At 39.7% G+C, this 19,415-nt stretch overlaps 1 protein-coding gene across 10 annotated transcripts in view; it reads right to left on the bottom strand.

Annotated features, from left to right (window-relative positions):
* LOC117431201 (receptor-type tyrosine-protein phosphatase T-like) overlaps nt 1–19,415 on the bottom strand; it is a 151,017-nt gene that overhangs the window by 103,273 nt on the left and 28,329 nt on the right. For all 10 annotated transcript variants that reach the window (XM_059003804.1, XM_059003799.1, XM_059003798.1 and 7 more), the window contains exon 2: nt 10,821–10,946. In XM_059003804.1, the coding sequence (XP_058859787.1) occupies nt 10,821–10,946 (126 nt within the window). The remainder of the gene's footprint in view (nt 1–10,820; nt 10,947–19,415) is intronic.

Raw genomic sequence — 19,415 nt, 5'->3', positions numbered from 1 at the left:
ATGCTATAAAATGTTGATGCTGTGCTGAAGAATGAGATGTGGCCTCCTGAATACAGAGCCAATAAAAATGATCCTTAAGAACTGCTGCCTCTGTGCTGTCTCTCTCTCCCGACGGACAAACCATTACAAAAATAATTTTATTACAAGAAGAAAGCCTGCTTTCTTTTCACACCCAATCTTTGTGATTGCTGCAGTGTTGCTGTTCTAAATAAGTATCGCAAAAAAAACACACACATCAACGTGAGAGAGAGACGCTGGCTAATATAAACATATTTGATACATATTTTTACACTTAAACTCACATGCATTTAACATAGGGGGGGAACTACAGTCCAGCAGCTGAGGTTTAGATCAATTGCACAGGCACTAAAGACAGCAAGGTTGATTAGCACTAAAGATATTGCTGTGTAAAAGAATCCAACACAGGAATATGAAATCAATGTTTTAGTTGCCTAGTGTTTGGAAAGATCCGTGTTTTGTTACCCCCCCCCCCCCCCCCATCCTGCACAGTCTACTATATGTGAACAGTACAGTATCTTTGTAATTAGGTGGGCTGCAGGATTCATGCTATTCTGTTTTATAAGGGTTTGTAGAAGCCACTCAAGATAACACTGCAACACGACCTAATTTTAAATACATATGCAGCAATTAATGCACTTTCAGAAAGCATTCAGTAAACACTTGTGAAACAGTGATGTGTTCCCCTGATAGCGATAAAGCATCTTCTCTGTAAAAGGACTGGTGACACTGGAATAAACCTTAATACTGTTCACACATCTGTGATTTATGTTGGTTTGAATTAAACATTAGATTTAAAGCTAAAATGCGATTCAAAGCAGATGGCAGCTAGTTTGCTTCCATATTGAATCTTTATGATTACGGGTTTTTTTTTACACTGCTGCAATAAAAAGAAAGACACAGGGTAATTGAGTTTTTAATGGCTTTGCATATCCATACAACTTAGGAGCTGTCAGAGAACACCCCATTTAAAAAGCTGTGCTACGGGGCGATGGCAGCAAAACGAGGTGTAGATTTAACAGCGCGGAGTACAAAGGATCACTCAGAGGGGGACGCTTGACATCACATAATAAACTGCCTTGTCAGAGCGATACCCACAGGTTACTGATATACCTGCTCATAGGCATTAAGACTCATTTATGACCACCAGCTTCTGAGCAGCTTAGGCAAGTACAACCCGGATTGCCAGCCAGCGGGAGCCTGTGATAAGGAGCCACAGTCCTGGCCGGTCACTGCCCTGCCTGTAACCGCACGGCGCATTACCAGCAGAACCGATATGCAGGGATGGTGGTTTAGGAAAGTAAAAATAACCGGACGTGCGCTCAGTTGCTCTTCCCGGAGGTTTGGAAATGACTTATTACAGTTTGAATCGGATGAAGCAGTAGATTAATTCCATGTTCGGCTGGTATTAGGATCCCACGTGACAGTCCTGTGTGCAGCATAGACTGTTTCTGCTGCACAGGGAGCGACTCAACAGCGTGGCTGACGGATGACGGTGAAAACAAAGGCGCTCAAAAGCACAAAGCAGAAAGGCATCAAATTGTAATGGTAGTTTTAAATCTCATTAAATTGAGACATCTTGTCCATACGGTACAGTGTCTGTAGACGCTGTAGTCTCAGGAAACTATCAGGAAAATGAAGGCTGATAAATATAATAAACTCCTTTCTAATGTACGTTGCTATCCCCACGCTTGTATCTAAAAGTTCAACAGTTTCATTGAAGGATTCCTAATAGATTCCTTGATGAAATTACATGGGCTATGCTTGTTATACTACCACTGAACACTAACGCAAATAAACTTGCAGTGTGTGAAGGACAGGTTGCGCTAATTAAAATGATTCATGTCAATAGAAAAATATAGTATACAGCAGGGAGAATGCAAGGGGCTACAGCCTGACAATGTTGTTCCTTACGCAATCCAACCTCACAATAATATGCAGAAGACATCTATTGATATTGAAACAGTGCTCTGATAGCAGAATAAAGGATCTGGTTTAAAATAATGTATTAATCAGGATACCTGCTGTTCCTCTCCCTGCATGCCAATGCCACAGGCACACACAGACACATAGAAAATGTATAGACTCGGGGGCTTCCATTACCAAAAGTACATTTCCTTGAGATTCATGCTGACATTTATTTCTGAAATGAAATAACCCGGAGAGCCCAGTCCGTGCTGTGATGAATGAAAGGGATTAACGAGCCCCTGGAACACAATGATTGGTGCCCAGTAACTATCGGTGTGTGCAGGAACATTCAGAAAAGTGTGTGGGGTTTTTCTTTTTTGTCTGTTTGGTTTTTTCCTAATTCAAAAAAAAAAGAAAAAATAAGAAAACACTGGAGAGAAGAAAAATAACAAAATCAACAAATCCCTCAGGTGATGGAGAAGGTCAATGTTTCCCATGGAGTGGATCGGAGATGCTTAAAAAAAAACACTGATTTGTTTTGCAGACAGGAACCAGTGGAAGGTCTATAGAAAAGGATGGTTCTGAAATGTTTGCTTGGATGAGTTGGTCATTGTTCCAGGAGGCTGACGAGGTAGAGATACAGACGAGCTGTGAGAGAGGGCACACGTAGTTCATGCTGCGAGGGTCAGAAGGACAGAGCATCCAGGTGGAATCAGACTGACATTACAACAGATTTGCTACGGTCCTTCCTTGCTAGGAGTGAAAATACTCTATTTCAGAAGTCAGAAATACACAGCGGTGTCTTTTGACTAAATAACTAAACAGATCAAATAAACTACAATGGAAACTAAATCACCAAAAGTAATTCTAAAGCACCAAAGAATAATAATAAAAACAATGAATTCAGGAAAACAGTCAAAGAAAAAGCAGCATAGAATACCAATACAATATATTAAGATAATAACTCAGAGTCATGTGCCTATACCTCACATGACCTCAGTAATGCAACCCCCAGTAGTTCAGAGGCAACATACACTGTGGCGATGGTAGTTCTGTAAAATTTGTAAAGGGTTATTTTTTCCCTAGACTGAACTTGACCAAGGGAATACAGCTGTGTGCCGAGTGCAAAGCCAGTATCTTGATGACAGGTCTTTCAAGAAGTCACATACCCCAATCCGTGATGGTCTCAGGTCCCAGAGTTTCCATAACACAGAAAGTTGGATTCTCAAATGGTTTATAAAACATTCACAGTCCAAGGTGACTATTAAATATAGGTATGAAACTTTAATTCAATTGAGAAATGTTACAACAGGCAGAATGAAAACTCTTCAATGATTTTATTTTTTTTAAATAGGTTGTTTTTGTATTTTTTAATTGCAGTATGCTTCATCCTCATTTATAACCAATAATACTAAGAACCTGTAATGGTATTAATTATACAACCGTTCATCCACTGAGGTCAAAAACAAAAGCAGAACCATTAGGAAAGGCTAATGCAGTTTCCCTGCAGTCTGAAATCCCCATTGATTCTCATTTGCTCAGCGTTGGACTCGGTTAGCGATCACCAGCTACCCCAGTGCACTCTGGGTTGTCCTCCCAAGAGCAAGCCACTCTGCTGAAACTTGTGATATAATGAGTGACCTGCCAGGAAAATAAAAACAAATGGTGATGTAAAATCTAGTTAGAAAGCCACTTCGGAAGATGGATCCACTCCTTCAAAGCGCTGTTCAATTTCAACACTGACAGCTATGACAAGGCCCAGATAATTGACCAGCTTGCCCTCGCAGCGCTAATTGATGGATATCATTTCTATTAACTCTAAACTTTCTTGCTGTGTATGATACAGTACACCGTGTGCACGTTGATGAAGGATCTGGGTGGACTGAACTTGTCCAGTGGATTTGTGAAGCTGGAAACTGAGAGCTGACTTGTTCTTGTTTTTTTTTTTACACCTGGTCTGGGAGAATTGCTTGGGTAGTAAATAATAAAAGATGAGTAGACAAACACCAGAAAAATAGTAATACACTGGAATAGCCTGCACCAAATATAAGTTATTCACTTGGATATAGATATTGCTAGCCTTACTTTCATGTGTATGCATTACTAATGCATTCTTCTATAGAGGTTAGACTGTGAACCAATTCCACGTCTGTATGGAAACTTTAATGATCCGCCACTAGAGTCGGGTGTCAATCCCCCTGTGCAGCATCTTCAATCAGAAACACTATTCCTTTAACTTTAAAAACAACCCTGGTACTGTACAGTCGCCAGACAGAAAAGCCCATTTTACACAAAACACTTTGTAGTTTTTCAAGGGTAACATTACAAGCGCAGTGCTACAAATGCTAGCTCTTTCTTTATCTCGTGTTCAACAACCTCCGAGGCCTTTTGAGATGCAATCCCAATACAATGCATGACATGACATGACAATACAATGCAGTGCAATTCCTATTTCTAAAACACCATGCTGTCTGTAAGGGTAATCCTTTCTAGATGCATAATGTCAAGAATTTCTGAACAGTCCAGTTTCTAGGGTCTGAGTTCTATAGTCGAAGACAGTGGCTCCAAAAGAAGGGACCAAAAACCAGTAGATTTATTCCAACAACATCAATGCTTTATTTGCACTGGATACTGCGTGTACTGTTGCATTAATAACACCTTCATAAAGGCTACATACATACATATCCATGTGCGTTTCCCTTGGTAACAGTTTTGAAAACCGACAATGACATGCATACGCTGTAATTTAGAGCAAGTCATTCTTCAGGGACCACTTGGTATTAATTCACAGACCACAAGGGATCGCTCCCTGGAAGAGAGGTTGGGAATGGCTGGCCTGAGACGGTGGTGCTGTAGTTGAATTCTCCTCAGCTGGGGGAGAGTCACAGGAGGGTATACCGACCACGGCTTTATATCTAAGCACTAAAACTCTTCAATCAATCCTGCACGAAGCAGGCTGCACGTGCATCTCTCTATTTTATTTCATATGCCCAGATCATACACTCTGCTCCATGACCCTACTTCATGTATGACACTTCATACCCTTACTTTTACATTCACTAGAGCAGGAGAAGTCTAGATAACATTGTACTGCGATGGGGGGGCTGACTCCAGTGGTGGAATCAGTGCTGTACACAATAGGCTATACTTCATCTCTGTGTGGAACTGCTTGTGCACACCCACCCCATGCTGGCTATTCAGCGAGATGGTTAAAATACTAGGCTAGGAAGAGCTAGGTAAAGGTTCAAGCCTCTGATTGATATGCACTGTGTTCCACACATCACTTCGATATTCTGTTACCTTCACTAGTATAATCATTAGATGTTGTCTCTCCTTGAAAACTGCATCTTATTACTTCTGAGCTGTATACGCAGAATATGTAATGTGCGCCAATGCCATGGCTTATTAATAATACTCAAAAGGAAGACCTTTCTGCCGCCTTACCAGCGCCTGTGGCAATACATTGGTGCTGGCTATTAAATATCCTCTGTGTTTAATAAGCAATGCAGTTCTTTTTTAATATTTAATGTGTAATATATTTGAAATAGTTAAGGTAGCACATCGGGGGAATTCAAAATAAATAAATCAAGTTTGGTTTGTGGATACATGCATAGTTGATTATGACATCCCTGCAGTGGGTGTACTTGGTAATTATGAAATGAATAGCTACAGCATACAAGCTTTAGTTTACTAATCCTCCGGCAGACATAGCGATGAATAAAACAAAAGCAGAGGGTTAGAAATACACACACAGTGATGAAGAGATGAGAAGCAAATGGGCAGGTACAGCATTTGGGAAGATACAGAGCAATAGTGTTGCTCAAATGTTTGTGCAAAGATTTTTACAGTGTAGTATGGTATACAGTATATGTCAGTATTATACCAAGTTGTTTTTTATGAAATTAGAGCAAGAAAAAGCATAATTGTTTTTTTCTTTCAATCTTGCAGTAGAGTACTTACACTATAAAAGAGATGAAACACCATCAAGGATCCATTGATCAAAAAATAATAACTCCACAGCTTTGTCACAGCAATTCAAGTTTTGTCCTTGAGATGTAAACATTTCACAACTATCAGCAGTAATAATGTAATTAGCTTAAAAAGCAAAAACCATCTGAACTTTAAAAGAATTGAAATTGCAATGGAAATCTGAGCGATCTACTGTATAACTCAGTGATAAAAACACTCAATCATAGATTCCAAAGTAAAACTTATACATAGACAAACCTCTAGGATAGGGCAGCAGTGTGGAGTAGTGGTTAGGGCTCTGGACTCTTGACCGGAAGGTCGTGGGTTCAATCCCCGGTGGGGACACTGCTGCTGTACCCTTGAGCAAGGTACTTTACCTAGATTGCTCCAGTACAAACCCAACTGTACAAATGGGTAATTGTATGTAAATAATGTGATATCTTGTAACAATTGTAAGTCGCCCTGGATAAGGGCGTCAGCTAAGAAATAAATAATAATAATAATAATAGGATAGTGCTTAGTCAAGTGTAATAACTTACCTTGGGGTCTGTTTGAATGATTTGAACACCACAGTAACATCCACCCAAATGTAAAGGACGGGTCTTTGGTGGACTGTATTTCATTAATAAGAAAGCCAATGGGTGAAAAACACTGGTTGTCAAATCACTACAATAGACCTCTCTCTTACCTTTTGTTAAGCACCTTCATTTTCAGTTTGAAGTTCTGAAGGTTATTGCTGCTGCAGTGGGTATTGTTGTTTTGGGTCTGCAAGGCTGAAGTACAATATTACTCGCTGATATTCTGTCTGGAAAACTTCTGAAGTAGTGGGATTGGTATGCATGTGACTTTCAGTGTTGTAATTGGATAAATTTACATTTCCTAAAAAATAATAGTTAAAGTAAACCCTTTTCCAATGATAAAAGTTTACCACAGTATTTTTGCACTTTTCCCATGATTTATTCCATGTTTATGCTATGCATTTACCATAGTTTACCCTGGTTTGCCATGTTTATTAATATGCTTTACCATACTCTGCTCTGCTTTTACCATTAGAAACTTTTTATCAGGGTCTCTCCAGAAAGAAATTGCAGAAAATGTGATTTGTGTTCTGTCAGAAGCCGTGTCTGTCCTCAAGGAGACGAACTTGCCTCGGGTGTACGTAACAGACAAGGGGAACACAGGGGCACTAACTGACCAAAACCGAAGATGCTGCAGGGGATCCAAGAGTGTAAAATCCAGCAGAGATAGCGGCTTACCCTGCAAATTGAGGTCAGCCGTTTGGCCCCAGAAAGCAAGGCAAACCGAGACATTCTTACTTTGTACAGTATACTACAGTACAGTGCATCAAAACATCTTGTTAGGTAGTTAGTTAACAACGCCCGCGAAATAGGGTAATAAATCCACTGTGACATTTTGTAAATTCTGTCTTCTTTAATAAAGAGGAAACCTGGATTAGCTGCTGCCACGAAATCCCTTGAGTGGCTGAGAGTCGCATACTCTACCAAGCAGAGGATAACAGTCACTCATGTTCCACAGCTCTCTCTCTCTCTCTCTCTCTCTCTCTCTCTCTCTCTCTCTCTCTCTCTCTCCCGCTCTCTCGCTCTCTCTCTCTCTATCTCCCTCTTTCTCTCTCTCCCTACAGACTGAGGGGCACAGAAACAGAACGTGCCCAGACTACTTTTCTCTGCATTTACGAGTTCATTCTCCACTGTTGCTGTGGTTCATGATATCGTGCTCCCGTACCGCATGTTTTACTAGTCATGCTTTCCAGCAGACATTGGTTCACTAGAAGTTGTGTCAGTTATTTTTGCCCCTGTCTTAGCAATCCAGGCTAACAACTCGATGCCACGTCAGTTCATTAGAAGACAAACAGACCCTGAAATAGGCGCTCTCTGGTGAGGCATTCCTGAAAAAAAAACAGGGGTAAAATATCTATACATGGTTTTAAAAAACGTTAATAGAAATATTAAGTCCAGCATGTTGTAAGTCAAAGAGGTGGCATTAACAGGTGCATTTCTGTGTTGTTTTTTTTTTCCTTTCATTTAAAAGCTGTCCTAATAACGATTTGGAATAATACAAATTGAGAGTTTTGCCATTAAAATACTTTGTTGTTTTATTCTTTCAATCTGAGATTAATTTTCTTATAGCTTCCAGCCTCTTCATGTTCTTTCTGCAGAAATATTTCATGAACAGCAACTGCAAAAGTGATTTCCAATTAGTGGCTCAGTTGGATCAAGCAATCGAAAATACAACACATACCCAAGAGTTTAAAAGAAGAAAATGAACCTTTTTACAATTTAATTAAAAGCATATCTATACTGCAGAACCGTGCACACAGCTGCATCTTTTTAAATTCAATTTACTTTTCATCAGTTTAAATGTCAGTTAATTTTAACCATATTCCATTAATAATTTCCGTTTTAAAATACATTTAGGAAGAAGCATTCCTTTTGTTGCAGAAAGATAAGGCATATACATTTGTACTTTTTAAATGGATTGCAAAAAACAACAGAATTGAATCCAGTGACCTTCAGCTCCACTTCAAACATTGGTACAGTTAATGATAACAAAAAAATGAATTTGAACGTGTGTCTATTTGAAAAGTCTTAGGATTGCGCGTCCGGATCATTTCATTAAATGGAAGTGTTAAGCAGCTACCCAGAATACAATAAATGAGATTCAAACATCTTTTCATAATGTCCTTCCTTGTGCATGAAATACTGGGATATGGATTGTCACAAATTATATATTTTATATTTGAAGAGCTCGGTTTTGTAAAACAACATAATAACTCATTGGTTAATGTTTAGCCCAAAATCTTGTATGACCGTAGAGATAAGCTCCCCCAAAACCCCACAGCAATGCTCATCTAAAAGCATACCTCACTTATTATCTGCTAAAATAAATCACCAATGCACCCTTTTTCCATTCAAGAGTACTCAAATCATCAGAAAGAGCGCACATCAGGCAAGGTATTTAATCATGTTACCCTTATCAACCATGTCAGGCCCCCTGGAAGGTCTACGATGGGATGGGTTTTGACAACCTATAATCCATAGAGGAATAAACAGCTCCTAAGCACACTCCGTCATTTCAAAATGTCTTTTTGCAAGAGGCGTTCCTGAGTGGGAAAATAATTACAAACAAAATAATAGGTTGCTTTGCTTTGCCCGGGAAATGCACAAAGGGATTGGTCTTCAATTGATTACACTCACTTCCCCCTCAAATGAGTCCCATCTATCACTTTGTATGCAGGCAAAGCTAGTGCCGTGTGTGCTTCGCCCTTGTGGCGCAGACCAGGTGTGTAAGCAATGCAGATTACTCCTTCGACGCACACTGTAATGAACAGTAATTATAACACACGAGCCCCGTCCTTCTGGCATAGTGTTCTTGGGTTCTTTAAAGCCTTATAAAGCACTGCTGTGAAGGTTATTAAAGCAGCAATCCAGCCTGAAGGGGAAATTGCAATTAAAAAAAAAAGGTTTGGTGTCAAAACAAGGGAGGGCATTTAATAATATCTCTCCTCTGGTCTTTGTATTGGGGCACTGATAGAAAGAATATAGGCTGGAACAGCGAGTTTATAACCACAGAATGTTAAAATAGATTTTAACAAAAAACTAGACTTATAGATCATTTATATGCACATTCATGCTTTTCTGTCTCTAATTCCAGGCTTTCACAGCGAAGAGGAGACATGAGGAACGGTACATTCTGTATGATGTCTGAGCTTTTGTTTGTTGCAAACCATTCTTCAAGACAGAAGCACAGACTTCATTGTCTCCTCACTCAGAGAACATTAATATCTTCACCACCTGAGCGTTCACATTGTATTTCACACAACTATTGTAAAAGCAGGACCTTGCATTTACTCTTACATCCATATAATGAATTATTCACTATAGAGATATGTATTATTGAATAGAGGCTTTTATATAAGAGTCCAAACAATCCAATGAGTTTGTATCAGAAGCCTAATCATCACTCAACGTTTGATCATGCAGCCTGTGTTTCTGAAGTACCGTGGTTGAACAAATATATCACTGCTTCAGACATGTTGGAGAAAGTCTTCCTTTGATGCAAAATATAATTCCAGAAAAAGAAAATTGAGTTTAAAAAAAAAAAACTCATTACGTCCAATTTTTCCAGTGGAGGACGTCTTAAAAGAAAGAATTTGAGAAGTGAAGCGTCAACCAATCAGACAAATGAGCACAACTAGAAGGGTTTGCAAGAAGATCTATCCGTCTGAAAAGCTGAAAGCAGCTCTGCATTGTCAGTACAAACATATGTTCAGTGAATTAATAAAAGAACAGACAGAAATCACAAAATCTGGGTTGAGAAAACAACGACTGTGTAAGCAAGGAGGGAAACATTCCTTTGACTAATAATGATTTAATTCATTAGAGTCAATGTTACAATGTTACATTTGTATTACTGTGTCTTTGGGGTGAGTGTTGAAGTTGCCTGAATGATGCTTGTTTGTATTTTCATATAACAAGGAGCCCTTTAACTTCTGTGAAAACCCATCTAGAAATCGAGCGCTCCATTATAGAGAAGCTTGAGTAGGGATAACACATCTAGAGGTGTAACGAAAAGGCAGGTTTCGAGGAAAGCCTGGATTCAACTCTTATTAGCAGTGATCGCAGTACTTAAAGTAGTTCTGGACAATACAGCTGCACACAAACCTACTGCTTTTCCTTTTAATTGAAAAGGTACATTGTGTCGTAAGTTGTTTTTGACAATTTTTTTTTTTTTTCAAGAACAGATCTCAATCAATTAGCAGTAGCAGCTATAAATCACAGAGTTGAATACTTGATATTGTTCTGGTCATGCAACAGTGAATAAGCAAGGTATTGCTGTAAGAATCCAAATTGTTCAGGTTGTTGCTGTTAATCTTTCTAATGTGGTGCGTAGAAGGGTAACTGTACCTGTCGGGACAGCTGCATCCATGGATGGTTTCTCCCATGTGTTGACTTGTTCCCATGCAAACCCGGTCGTCCCGAGAGCCACACTGTATCCACAGCTGCTGTAGTGTTCTTCAAAGGAACAACTGCCTGGAGGAATGAAAGGAAATGGATGGAATGTGTCAACATGATTAGGCCCTGTTTTCACATCATTATTTTATCTCAGCTAAGTAATGATTTTCCAGCACATTAAATGTAATCTTTGCTAGGGGCGACATATTAAAGATCAGTTGTTGTTGTTTTGGGGTTTTTTTTTAGTATTACTGTTATTCGTTGCACAGCATACAGGCTCTTGATTATAAATTTGATTTTTTGTTTTAGGTAGTCTGCCAATGTCTGATAGCTTTTACTCAAATGAATTACAGTATACCGTAGCACACCTGCCGGTATTCAAAAAGTGTGTGAATACAGTAAAAGACATCTGATTGAATATTGATATTTGAGAAGCAAACTTTTATTAAGCAGCTGTAAGTAAACTATTAAAAGCATAAGATATATACGCTTTTAAGCAGGATCTGTAACAAACTGTTCAGCATTATTATCCTCAGGGAAAAACAGACCTTCTGTAGCTAAAGCAAAGCAGCAGTGAGATCAATTCATTTTGTAAGAATGATGTAAGCGAGCTGAATGCGCCGTGCACATACTGTTATATGTTTATACGTTTTGGGGTTTGTTCGGACGTTTGCTTTTTTTTGAAAGATGGTGACTCCTATAACTTGTTGGATTGACCTGGAAAATGATGTTCAGCTTCATAATGATGGGAGAACAAAAGAGCCCCAGATGTTTTTTTTACAACAAACCGTTCCCCCAAAACCAGCTGCCTATTGATAGATCTACATGTATGTGTGTGATCACTGGCGAGTTCACATCAGTGTGATTTATCATATTAAGCTGAGGGAACATGAAGCCACTTTGTGGCTTGTAACTTGGTTTCAGGAGACTAGGTTTCAGGCCACTGCATGGCACACCAGGGGAGACTTGGGCTTTGATACAGCAAAGTTGCTTCACACTAGTCTTGCGGTCTCCTGAAACCAGGTTTCAAGCCACTGTTCCTGAAAAAGAGGCTTTGTGTTCCCTCAGCTTTAGGTAAACAGCCTTCCAGATAATTCACAATTTACACTATTTCTTTCATAGATTAACATCAGTCCTACTATTGAATAACTGGATACGCTGCTACAGAATGTTAAACTTTATAGTTGTACTGTACATCTCTTTTTATAATAATTAAGCCACTTTTCACACAAAATCCAACACTAACTGCATGGCACAATCTCACAATCAATGTGTTCCAGGTCCAACGGTTCTGTCCTGAAGTTTACTAACATTGATTGATGTTTGGAGGGTTTCTTTACTGTGTACAATCTAAACTCAAGCACAGACAATTGCAAGTGGAAAATGTCAAGGGTTTACCCATTTCTGATTACATTTTCTTTTAAATTGAATTCCTTTTGAATCAATCCTCTCCCAATTGCAACACAATTTCAACCAGGGCCACCAATAACGTTTCAATCAGAGAATTAATCTAGCAGCACGGCAAGTGATTAGGACCACATCATTTTAATTCACTGTCAGGAATTCCAAAAGTTCTTGCAAGTGATAACTGTAGTTCTCTGTATGCCTCAGTTATCGCCTATTGCATTTATGCTGTAGCACTTTCATATGATAAAAAACATTCTCTTTTAGTCGAAGATGCACACGTCTGCATTTAAACAAACAAACAAAAAAATACAAGGAATAAGAGCGTGTATTCTTACCTGGTAACACTTTACATTAAGGGGTAGATGCAAGGATACTCACAAAGTGATTTGCGGGTGCAAAACCCCCATATTGCGTCCGTAAATCGTGTTTATCAGCTGTAAAGTCTGATTGTAGCAGCCGCTAAAAACGCTGCGTATGTAAAGAATGGTGTTCACCTGGCGTTCTGCACCCGCTATCAAATTTGCACTTTGCCATCATTAATCCATTAAAATTACATTGAAATGCATTCAAATGAAGAAAAGAGCATGGAATTGGGCAGGATCTGGATATTAAGCGGGCGCAAACATTCTAATGTGATGTAAGGGGATGCCGGAGGATGCGATGCTAAAGCGTTATCGTCTCACTCCGCAGGTCATCCTAGACTCCAGCGTCAATCTAGGGGCCGCTATCCCTGCACATGTGAAAGTGCTGTGTTCTCTGCACTACTTAGCCTCTGGTTCCCTTCAGACCACAGTTGGAATGTCTGCAGGAATAGCCCAATCCACCTTTTCCAGCGTGCTAGGCAGATTTCTGGATGTCATGCTGAAAAGGGCAGGTCAATACATATCATTTGCTAAGGATACTAGCATAACTGATGTTGGCTGAGGCTTTTCCAAACAACTCTGTTTCATGTTGAGTAACCTCAGCCGTAAGGACTCTCAGATCCTTCTCAGAAAACGTTTCTTTTCTTTTCCATGCGCCAAGACGGCTTTGCTGCCCTTTTAGTGACATATTTTTTTTTGGTTTGTATTTTCGTGCTCCACAAATGTCATAAAGCGCCTACTGCTCTCTGTCCTCCTAACTCCGTCACCTCTGGACTGCAAGTGCGGCCGCTAAAGAGATCGATGTGCTCCTTGAGACCCTCATTATCATAACTGCGGATTGTTATCTGTGTGCGTGTTGAGTAATTTGCATTGTTCTTAAGCTTACATAGGGCGCAGTGCAAGATAATTGCCTGTCCGCAATGCAATTTGAATTTTGCATCAGTAATTATTTGCACTGCACCTGTACGTACATCTACCCCTAAGTGTCTCTAATTATTGTGTGTTTACATACTGTAGTAGTTACTTCGTAAATACATGTGTACTAATTACAATGTTATTACACATAGTTACAATGTAATTAAATCTTAGTTGAACAAACAGGCGTGGAACATTCATGTGGTTCAAGAATGACAAACGGATACCTTGCAGTCACACTTAAAGAAATTGTACAAATGAATGAAGGATTTAATGGATACAAACTGATTTGATAGACCAGTACTTAACCAATATGCTGTGTTGGAACTGATTCATTAATATATCCTTACGTGAAAGAAAGAAAAAATCCCACTGAGGCAATTTAATAATTACATTCACCCCTTTGCTGTAGCCAAAGTGCCCATGAATATAACCAGATTTTGTCCCAATAGGTTTACTATTCCCAGAGTCCCCATACAAAGTTCACCTTGGAAAGAGCGATCGCAGCATTTCTCTGACAAAAAATACTGCAGCGTGTCGTTCCCAATTCAAACTGACATTGACCACCCCCTCCTAGGGAGCTCGAGCTATCTAGTTAGTATAAGCGTACGTGTGTTTGTGAACTAAATGGTAAAAAGCAGATGTTTACACTTAATTTGCTGCAATCCTGGTTATGTTACATTAAATTTACTGTCATATTTTAAATCTTAATTGATGAAATTATTGCCATATGTGGTCTTCTTTTTTTTTCAAAAAACAAAATCTATTACATCCAGAACAGTAAGCATAAATACTTTTTAAACGATGTCTGTACGTTTTAGTCTGCTTCATTAAACACCTAGAGAGAGAAAGCACAATGCCACTATGCTTTAACTCCATAGCTCCAACTGTATTGACTGAAAATTCTATTTGACGTTTGCTTGGAAGGTGTGCTGCACAGTATGTTCTGGTTTTTCCACTCTGTTCCTCTGTTAGGGTTCCCATATGACTCCATGTACTCTAGGACAGTTTGGGACAGTTCAGGCTTTTCAACTCACATTGCAATGCATTCTGGTAAGTGTAGTCCTAGTGCATGGAGTCATATGGTAACCCTACCAACACTGCAATCGTTGATAGTACTGGAGGCGTCTTGAACCACAGACTTGGGCAAAGCTATAGTTGAACAACATTTCTATAAAAGCCTGTGATCTTCTGGTTCATGCCACTTAATATGGCATCTATGGCATATATATATATGAAACAACAAGGATCGTTTAATAAGTTCATTCAGAAATGCTTTAAGATGCAACACTACTTTGTGTTGTTTATACCATCCTGATTGGCAAAACTGAGCTAAAGGAGTCTTTTATTGAAACGTATTTACAGAGTGAGATTACCCACATTAACTATTCTTGGGGGATCAGTGGTAGTTCTGCCAACATGCCCATGCAATCCTTGGCCTCTCTGTGACGCTGCCAGGGAAAGATTCTGTTAAATGTCAGCAGCAGTGATGGGATTTGAAACCTGTCCAGGGAAACAGTCTCATTTTCTTGCTCTCCAAATATAGAAAAAAACATGTCTTATGCTCAATACAACTATAACCACCAGACATGTAGCAATCCGATACCCAAAATGAAGTTTGGATTGTTTTCTGTTCTTGTCAAAAAATCCATAAAAAAAACCCTGAATTTTCTCAAATAGTTTTCTTTGTGAGTCTTTCCATTCCAACCCCTTCAAATACAGTTTACAGTTACAGATAACGAAGTTCTGTACTAGTATGAATCGTACAAGCTGTAAAGGCGTCTGAAGTTAATGCACACAATCTGTTTGGACATCGCCGGGTAAGACAAGTGAAAAAGACCCAAGCATTGCACCTCCAATGCAATCCAATGAAGCGAGTCACTTTGAATTAAGCTGTAAAAGCCTGAAACAGCCACACAATGCCTCAACCTCCTTTGACTCTGCACAGCTCATTCAATTTAGCAGTTCCCGCATCCCCTACTAATTCTACTTTTTCCGCTTCAATTACACCTTTTAACCTTACAAGCTGAAGCCATAAAAACAATTTCCTTGAGCCCATCTATCACTGCAGATCATTCTGCTGAACATGTTGTTTCTGTGTCTCCCAACGGGCAGCAGCCTGGGATACAAGTCAGGAGTAATCCAAGAGCATGGTCGGGAAGGTAATTTTGAGCAGGGCTACAGCACAGCAGCCGTGCTGAATTCACCTTGTGCTGCTGCGTGTGCCTCTATGCAAGTGAAGGGGCCGGCTTCACTTTAAAAGAGTGTTGCTTGCACCAGGTATTTGTAAAAAATTTTAAAAAACAGGGAAAAAAAAACTGGGAGGAAATGTGAGGTTAAGATTGAAACTTTCAGGAAAGTCGAGATTCGTTGTGAATAGACATCGTGGAATTTTAGCACGTGGAAAGGCACGCGGTTAGGACAAAGCAGCTCATCGTGTGTTCGTGCAAACAAAGCCATGCTCCAAATGTTAATTTTCTTTCTGTGCACGTGGATTTAGCAACAAGTCAGTCTAAACAAATGTTTTAGCTACTTTATACAGTATATATCCCTCTGTTTAAAGAAATCCATTTTTAATAAAGACTGGTCATACAACAAATCAGATTATGAGACAGAGCTATAACATTGATACCGTTTGGTTTCTCTAAACCTGCTAAGTCAAGCAGTCCATTGGACACATTGCCACGCATGGGTGCTAATCCATATTACATTGCTAAGTTGCGTGCTTGCCCTTGCAATTAGCAGCTACAGCCTGTCAGCACACGGCTATCAATCTCTGTCCCCATGCATTCGGTCGGCTGCTTAAGAATAACTCTGTTCTCCCGCTCGCTTCGTTTGAAGACCACTTGCACTGGCAGGACAGTGATTGCACACCTCTTATCTAATGAGCAGAGTGCAATCAGAGACCCGAGGTAGCTGATCATTTCACCAGTGTCTCAACACACACCTTCCTCTGCACTGCTCTGGGCTTCGGCACTGCCAACGGATTCATTCGATCTGAGCTGCAGCCGTTTCAATCCCACTCCTGTTCGCTCCGTCCCAATCCAGTACATGGTTAAAATATGCCTAAATAACAGCTTGACAGCACATTCGGAAGTGTTTAACTTGGCTCTTCTGAACTGCATAATCATAGCAACTTGGAGGTTTTAAACTTGGCTGGCACTCCAGTCACCGAGGCAGAATAATCCTGACAAGGGATTCTAGGCTGTCTGACACATTTCACAGTTTCCTTGTAATGGGAGAACGCGGGGGGGGGGGGGGGGGGGGGGGCGGTTGCGGGATAGCATGTCAGTTTGCAGCAGGCAGAAACATTTCCTCCAACCGAGATTCTCATTGCAATGGAGCAATCATCTTTTTTTATATATATATATATATATATATAAAATCAACATCATCGCAGCCCATTCAAGAGTGGCTATTAAGCAGTGAACACATCACCTTCTGACAGTCATTACTAAAGGTTAAAACTTACCTACTACCTACTATACTCAGTGCAGTCATTGGCTGCTTTCAATTGCCCCGCCTACCTTTGTGATGCGGACTAATGTCCACTGGGGTCTGAGCCCATAAGGTGGCCAAACTGAATTCACTGAACCATATTTGAACTCAGGACTCCAGAGGTAACAGGCACGATGACGGGCTAGTAAATCTGCACCAGCTCATTTTATTTCCTCTTTTTTCACCCCCAGCAGTGTTTGTCCTTAACATCCAGCCAAACTATATCATTTTCTAAAAACACTTATCTTTTTTGTCACCGAAAGTTAAAGCGTTATTGAAAGAAAAACAAAAACGCTGTGGTCCTTGTGATTCTACAAATGCAGTAGTCGAGTTTATGAAACAAGTAGCCTACCTTTAATCCGAGACCCAGGCAAGGTCTGGGTAAGACCCGAGCATGCCTTCACTGCTCTGTGATTGATTGGCAGAATCGAGATGTTTTTAATGTTTTTATGTTCTGAACTTCAAGATATTCCACAGCCAAATTATTGATTTTCAGTTACATCCAGCAAATCTTGATATTATACTCGCCAGTATAAAAACAAACCAAAAAAAAAAGCTTTAGGTTGTATTACTAACTGATTAAGAGCCATTGTCCTCTGTGTGTCATTTTCTTGGAGCACTTTTAACTGGCATCTACCAATTATTATTATTTTTTTTTAAAGAAAAATGTATTTGGTACTTAATGGGTTAATGTTGCTTCCCTACTCTCTTGTTGAGTGTCAGACTCCATTTCCGTCAGCTGATGTGCCGTTAGCACACATCCTCTTTGTTTTATTCGTTCAAAAAATTAGTTTTGAGCGGAAGGCCTAATTCCTAGTTTTAGCAGCCACTCTGGCCCTCATTATCGAGCATCAGGAATGCAGCTCACCACCAGAGGACCACCCCTGGGCAGCGCTTGCTCCATTCCTCTCCCTGCTGTTGTCTCTTCAAATCTCCCCGATCCCACTCTGACTCAGGCCCTCCAAGCGTTTTACTTTGTGGCTAACTTTACAGAATACAGTCAAACACAAGCCTACAACAGACTTAAACATACACGGCACACACAATCCTATAACAAGCGTTTCCATCGTTCAAAAAATTGTAAACACGCAGCCCGGGCTCAGTTAGACTCAAGAGGTTGTGAAAGGTTTTTTTTTTTTAATTTAATTTTATTTTATTTTATTTCCATTGAGAAGTTTTCAGACCTGACCTATTTTTTGAGTTCAGAAATTAAGATTGAGATATGAACTGTAGTAAATGCCATGTTCTGCTCCTTTAGTTTATTCTCTTCTGGGTATTTCTTGTATACCTGTGTATATAAGACTGAGAATCTGGACTTTATAAAATACCACGCTTCACGTGGCATTCAGTAAAGTCATGCATGCCAACTTTATATTAAAGAAGTGCTCCAGGACTCATGAACATCCAGGTGACAGCTGCTGATTCAGACAGGCAGCTCTGAAGCATCAATCAGGTCCTGGAGTCAACACCCCTGGAATAAACGATCCACATTGTTCACGGATTAGTCTTGTCTTTTTCCTCCACGTTACGTTGTGAAGTCCACCAATCTGTACATCTGGCGCTTTTAGTGTCAGGCTGAAGTAAAAAATGAAAACGACTTCAATTGAGTTCATTTCGGTCACATGCATCTCCAAGGACTCCTGAAATTAAATTAGCAGTAATTATTGTATGTGCTGGGTTCATTACCGTTAGAGGCAGTTTCTGACCGATTACCTCATTTTCCGTTTGTAATGGACTGTATTCAAGCTTCTGGATCGGGTCCAATGAACCATACCAAACCAGATGTTCTCTTTACTTATAATATCCCTTGCAATAAAAAAATATATATATTTAAATTCTAATTAAATTCCAAGGTCTACAGTAGATTGGTTTTAAAGCAATTATCCATAGAAAGTACTGTCCCTGAAGCTTTATACCCAAGTCATACCTAGCTTCTGATGAGCCCTGGAGAAGCAGCCATCATCCAGTGGAGAGAGGAACCCCGACAGTGGTCAGCCAACAGCCTTCTGACCATCATCCCATCTCACTGTTCAGAACGACTCATAAGGAGGAGAATTACTTGACATTCTATTGGGCACATGCATACGTTTCCTCAAGGTACTAAAAAAGAGGAATCGTCCATTTTAGTCTGTCATCTGTATGAAAAAAAAGAGCATTACATTTTTGAGGTTCATTACTAGATTTGGTCAGATGACCTGTCTCTTGCAATGCAACCACGACAAAGGTGAATACTCATTTTTTCTTTCAAAAACATAAAAAAACAAAACCTTTCAAGTTATAAACTGTCTGAAATGAAACACCTGCTTTGTTTATTGTTTTGTTTCTCCTTTTTTGAAAAAAAAAATGAGTAATTTAGGTTTTGAAA

Source organism: Acipenser ruthenus, chromosome 29 (genome assembly GCF_902713425.1).
Source record: "Acipenser ruthenus chromosome 29, fAciRut3.2 maternal haplotype, whole genome shotgun sequence".
NCBI classification, from domain to species: Eukaryota; Metazoa; Chordata; class Actinopteri; order Acipenseriformes; family Acipenseridae; genus Acipenser; species Acipenser ruthenus.
The sequence above is the reverse complement of the archived record's forward strand: the minus strand, read 5'-3'. Positions and strand labels throughout refer to the sequence as shown.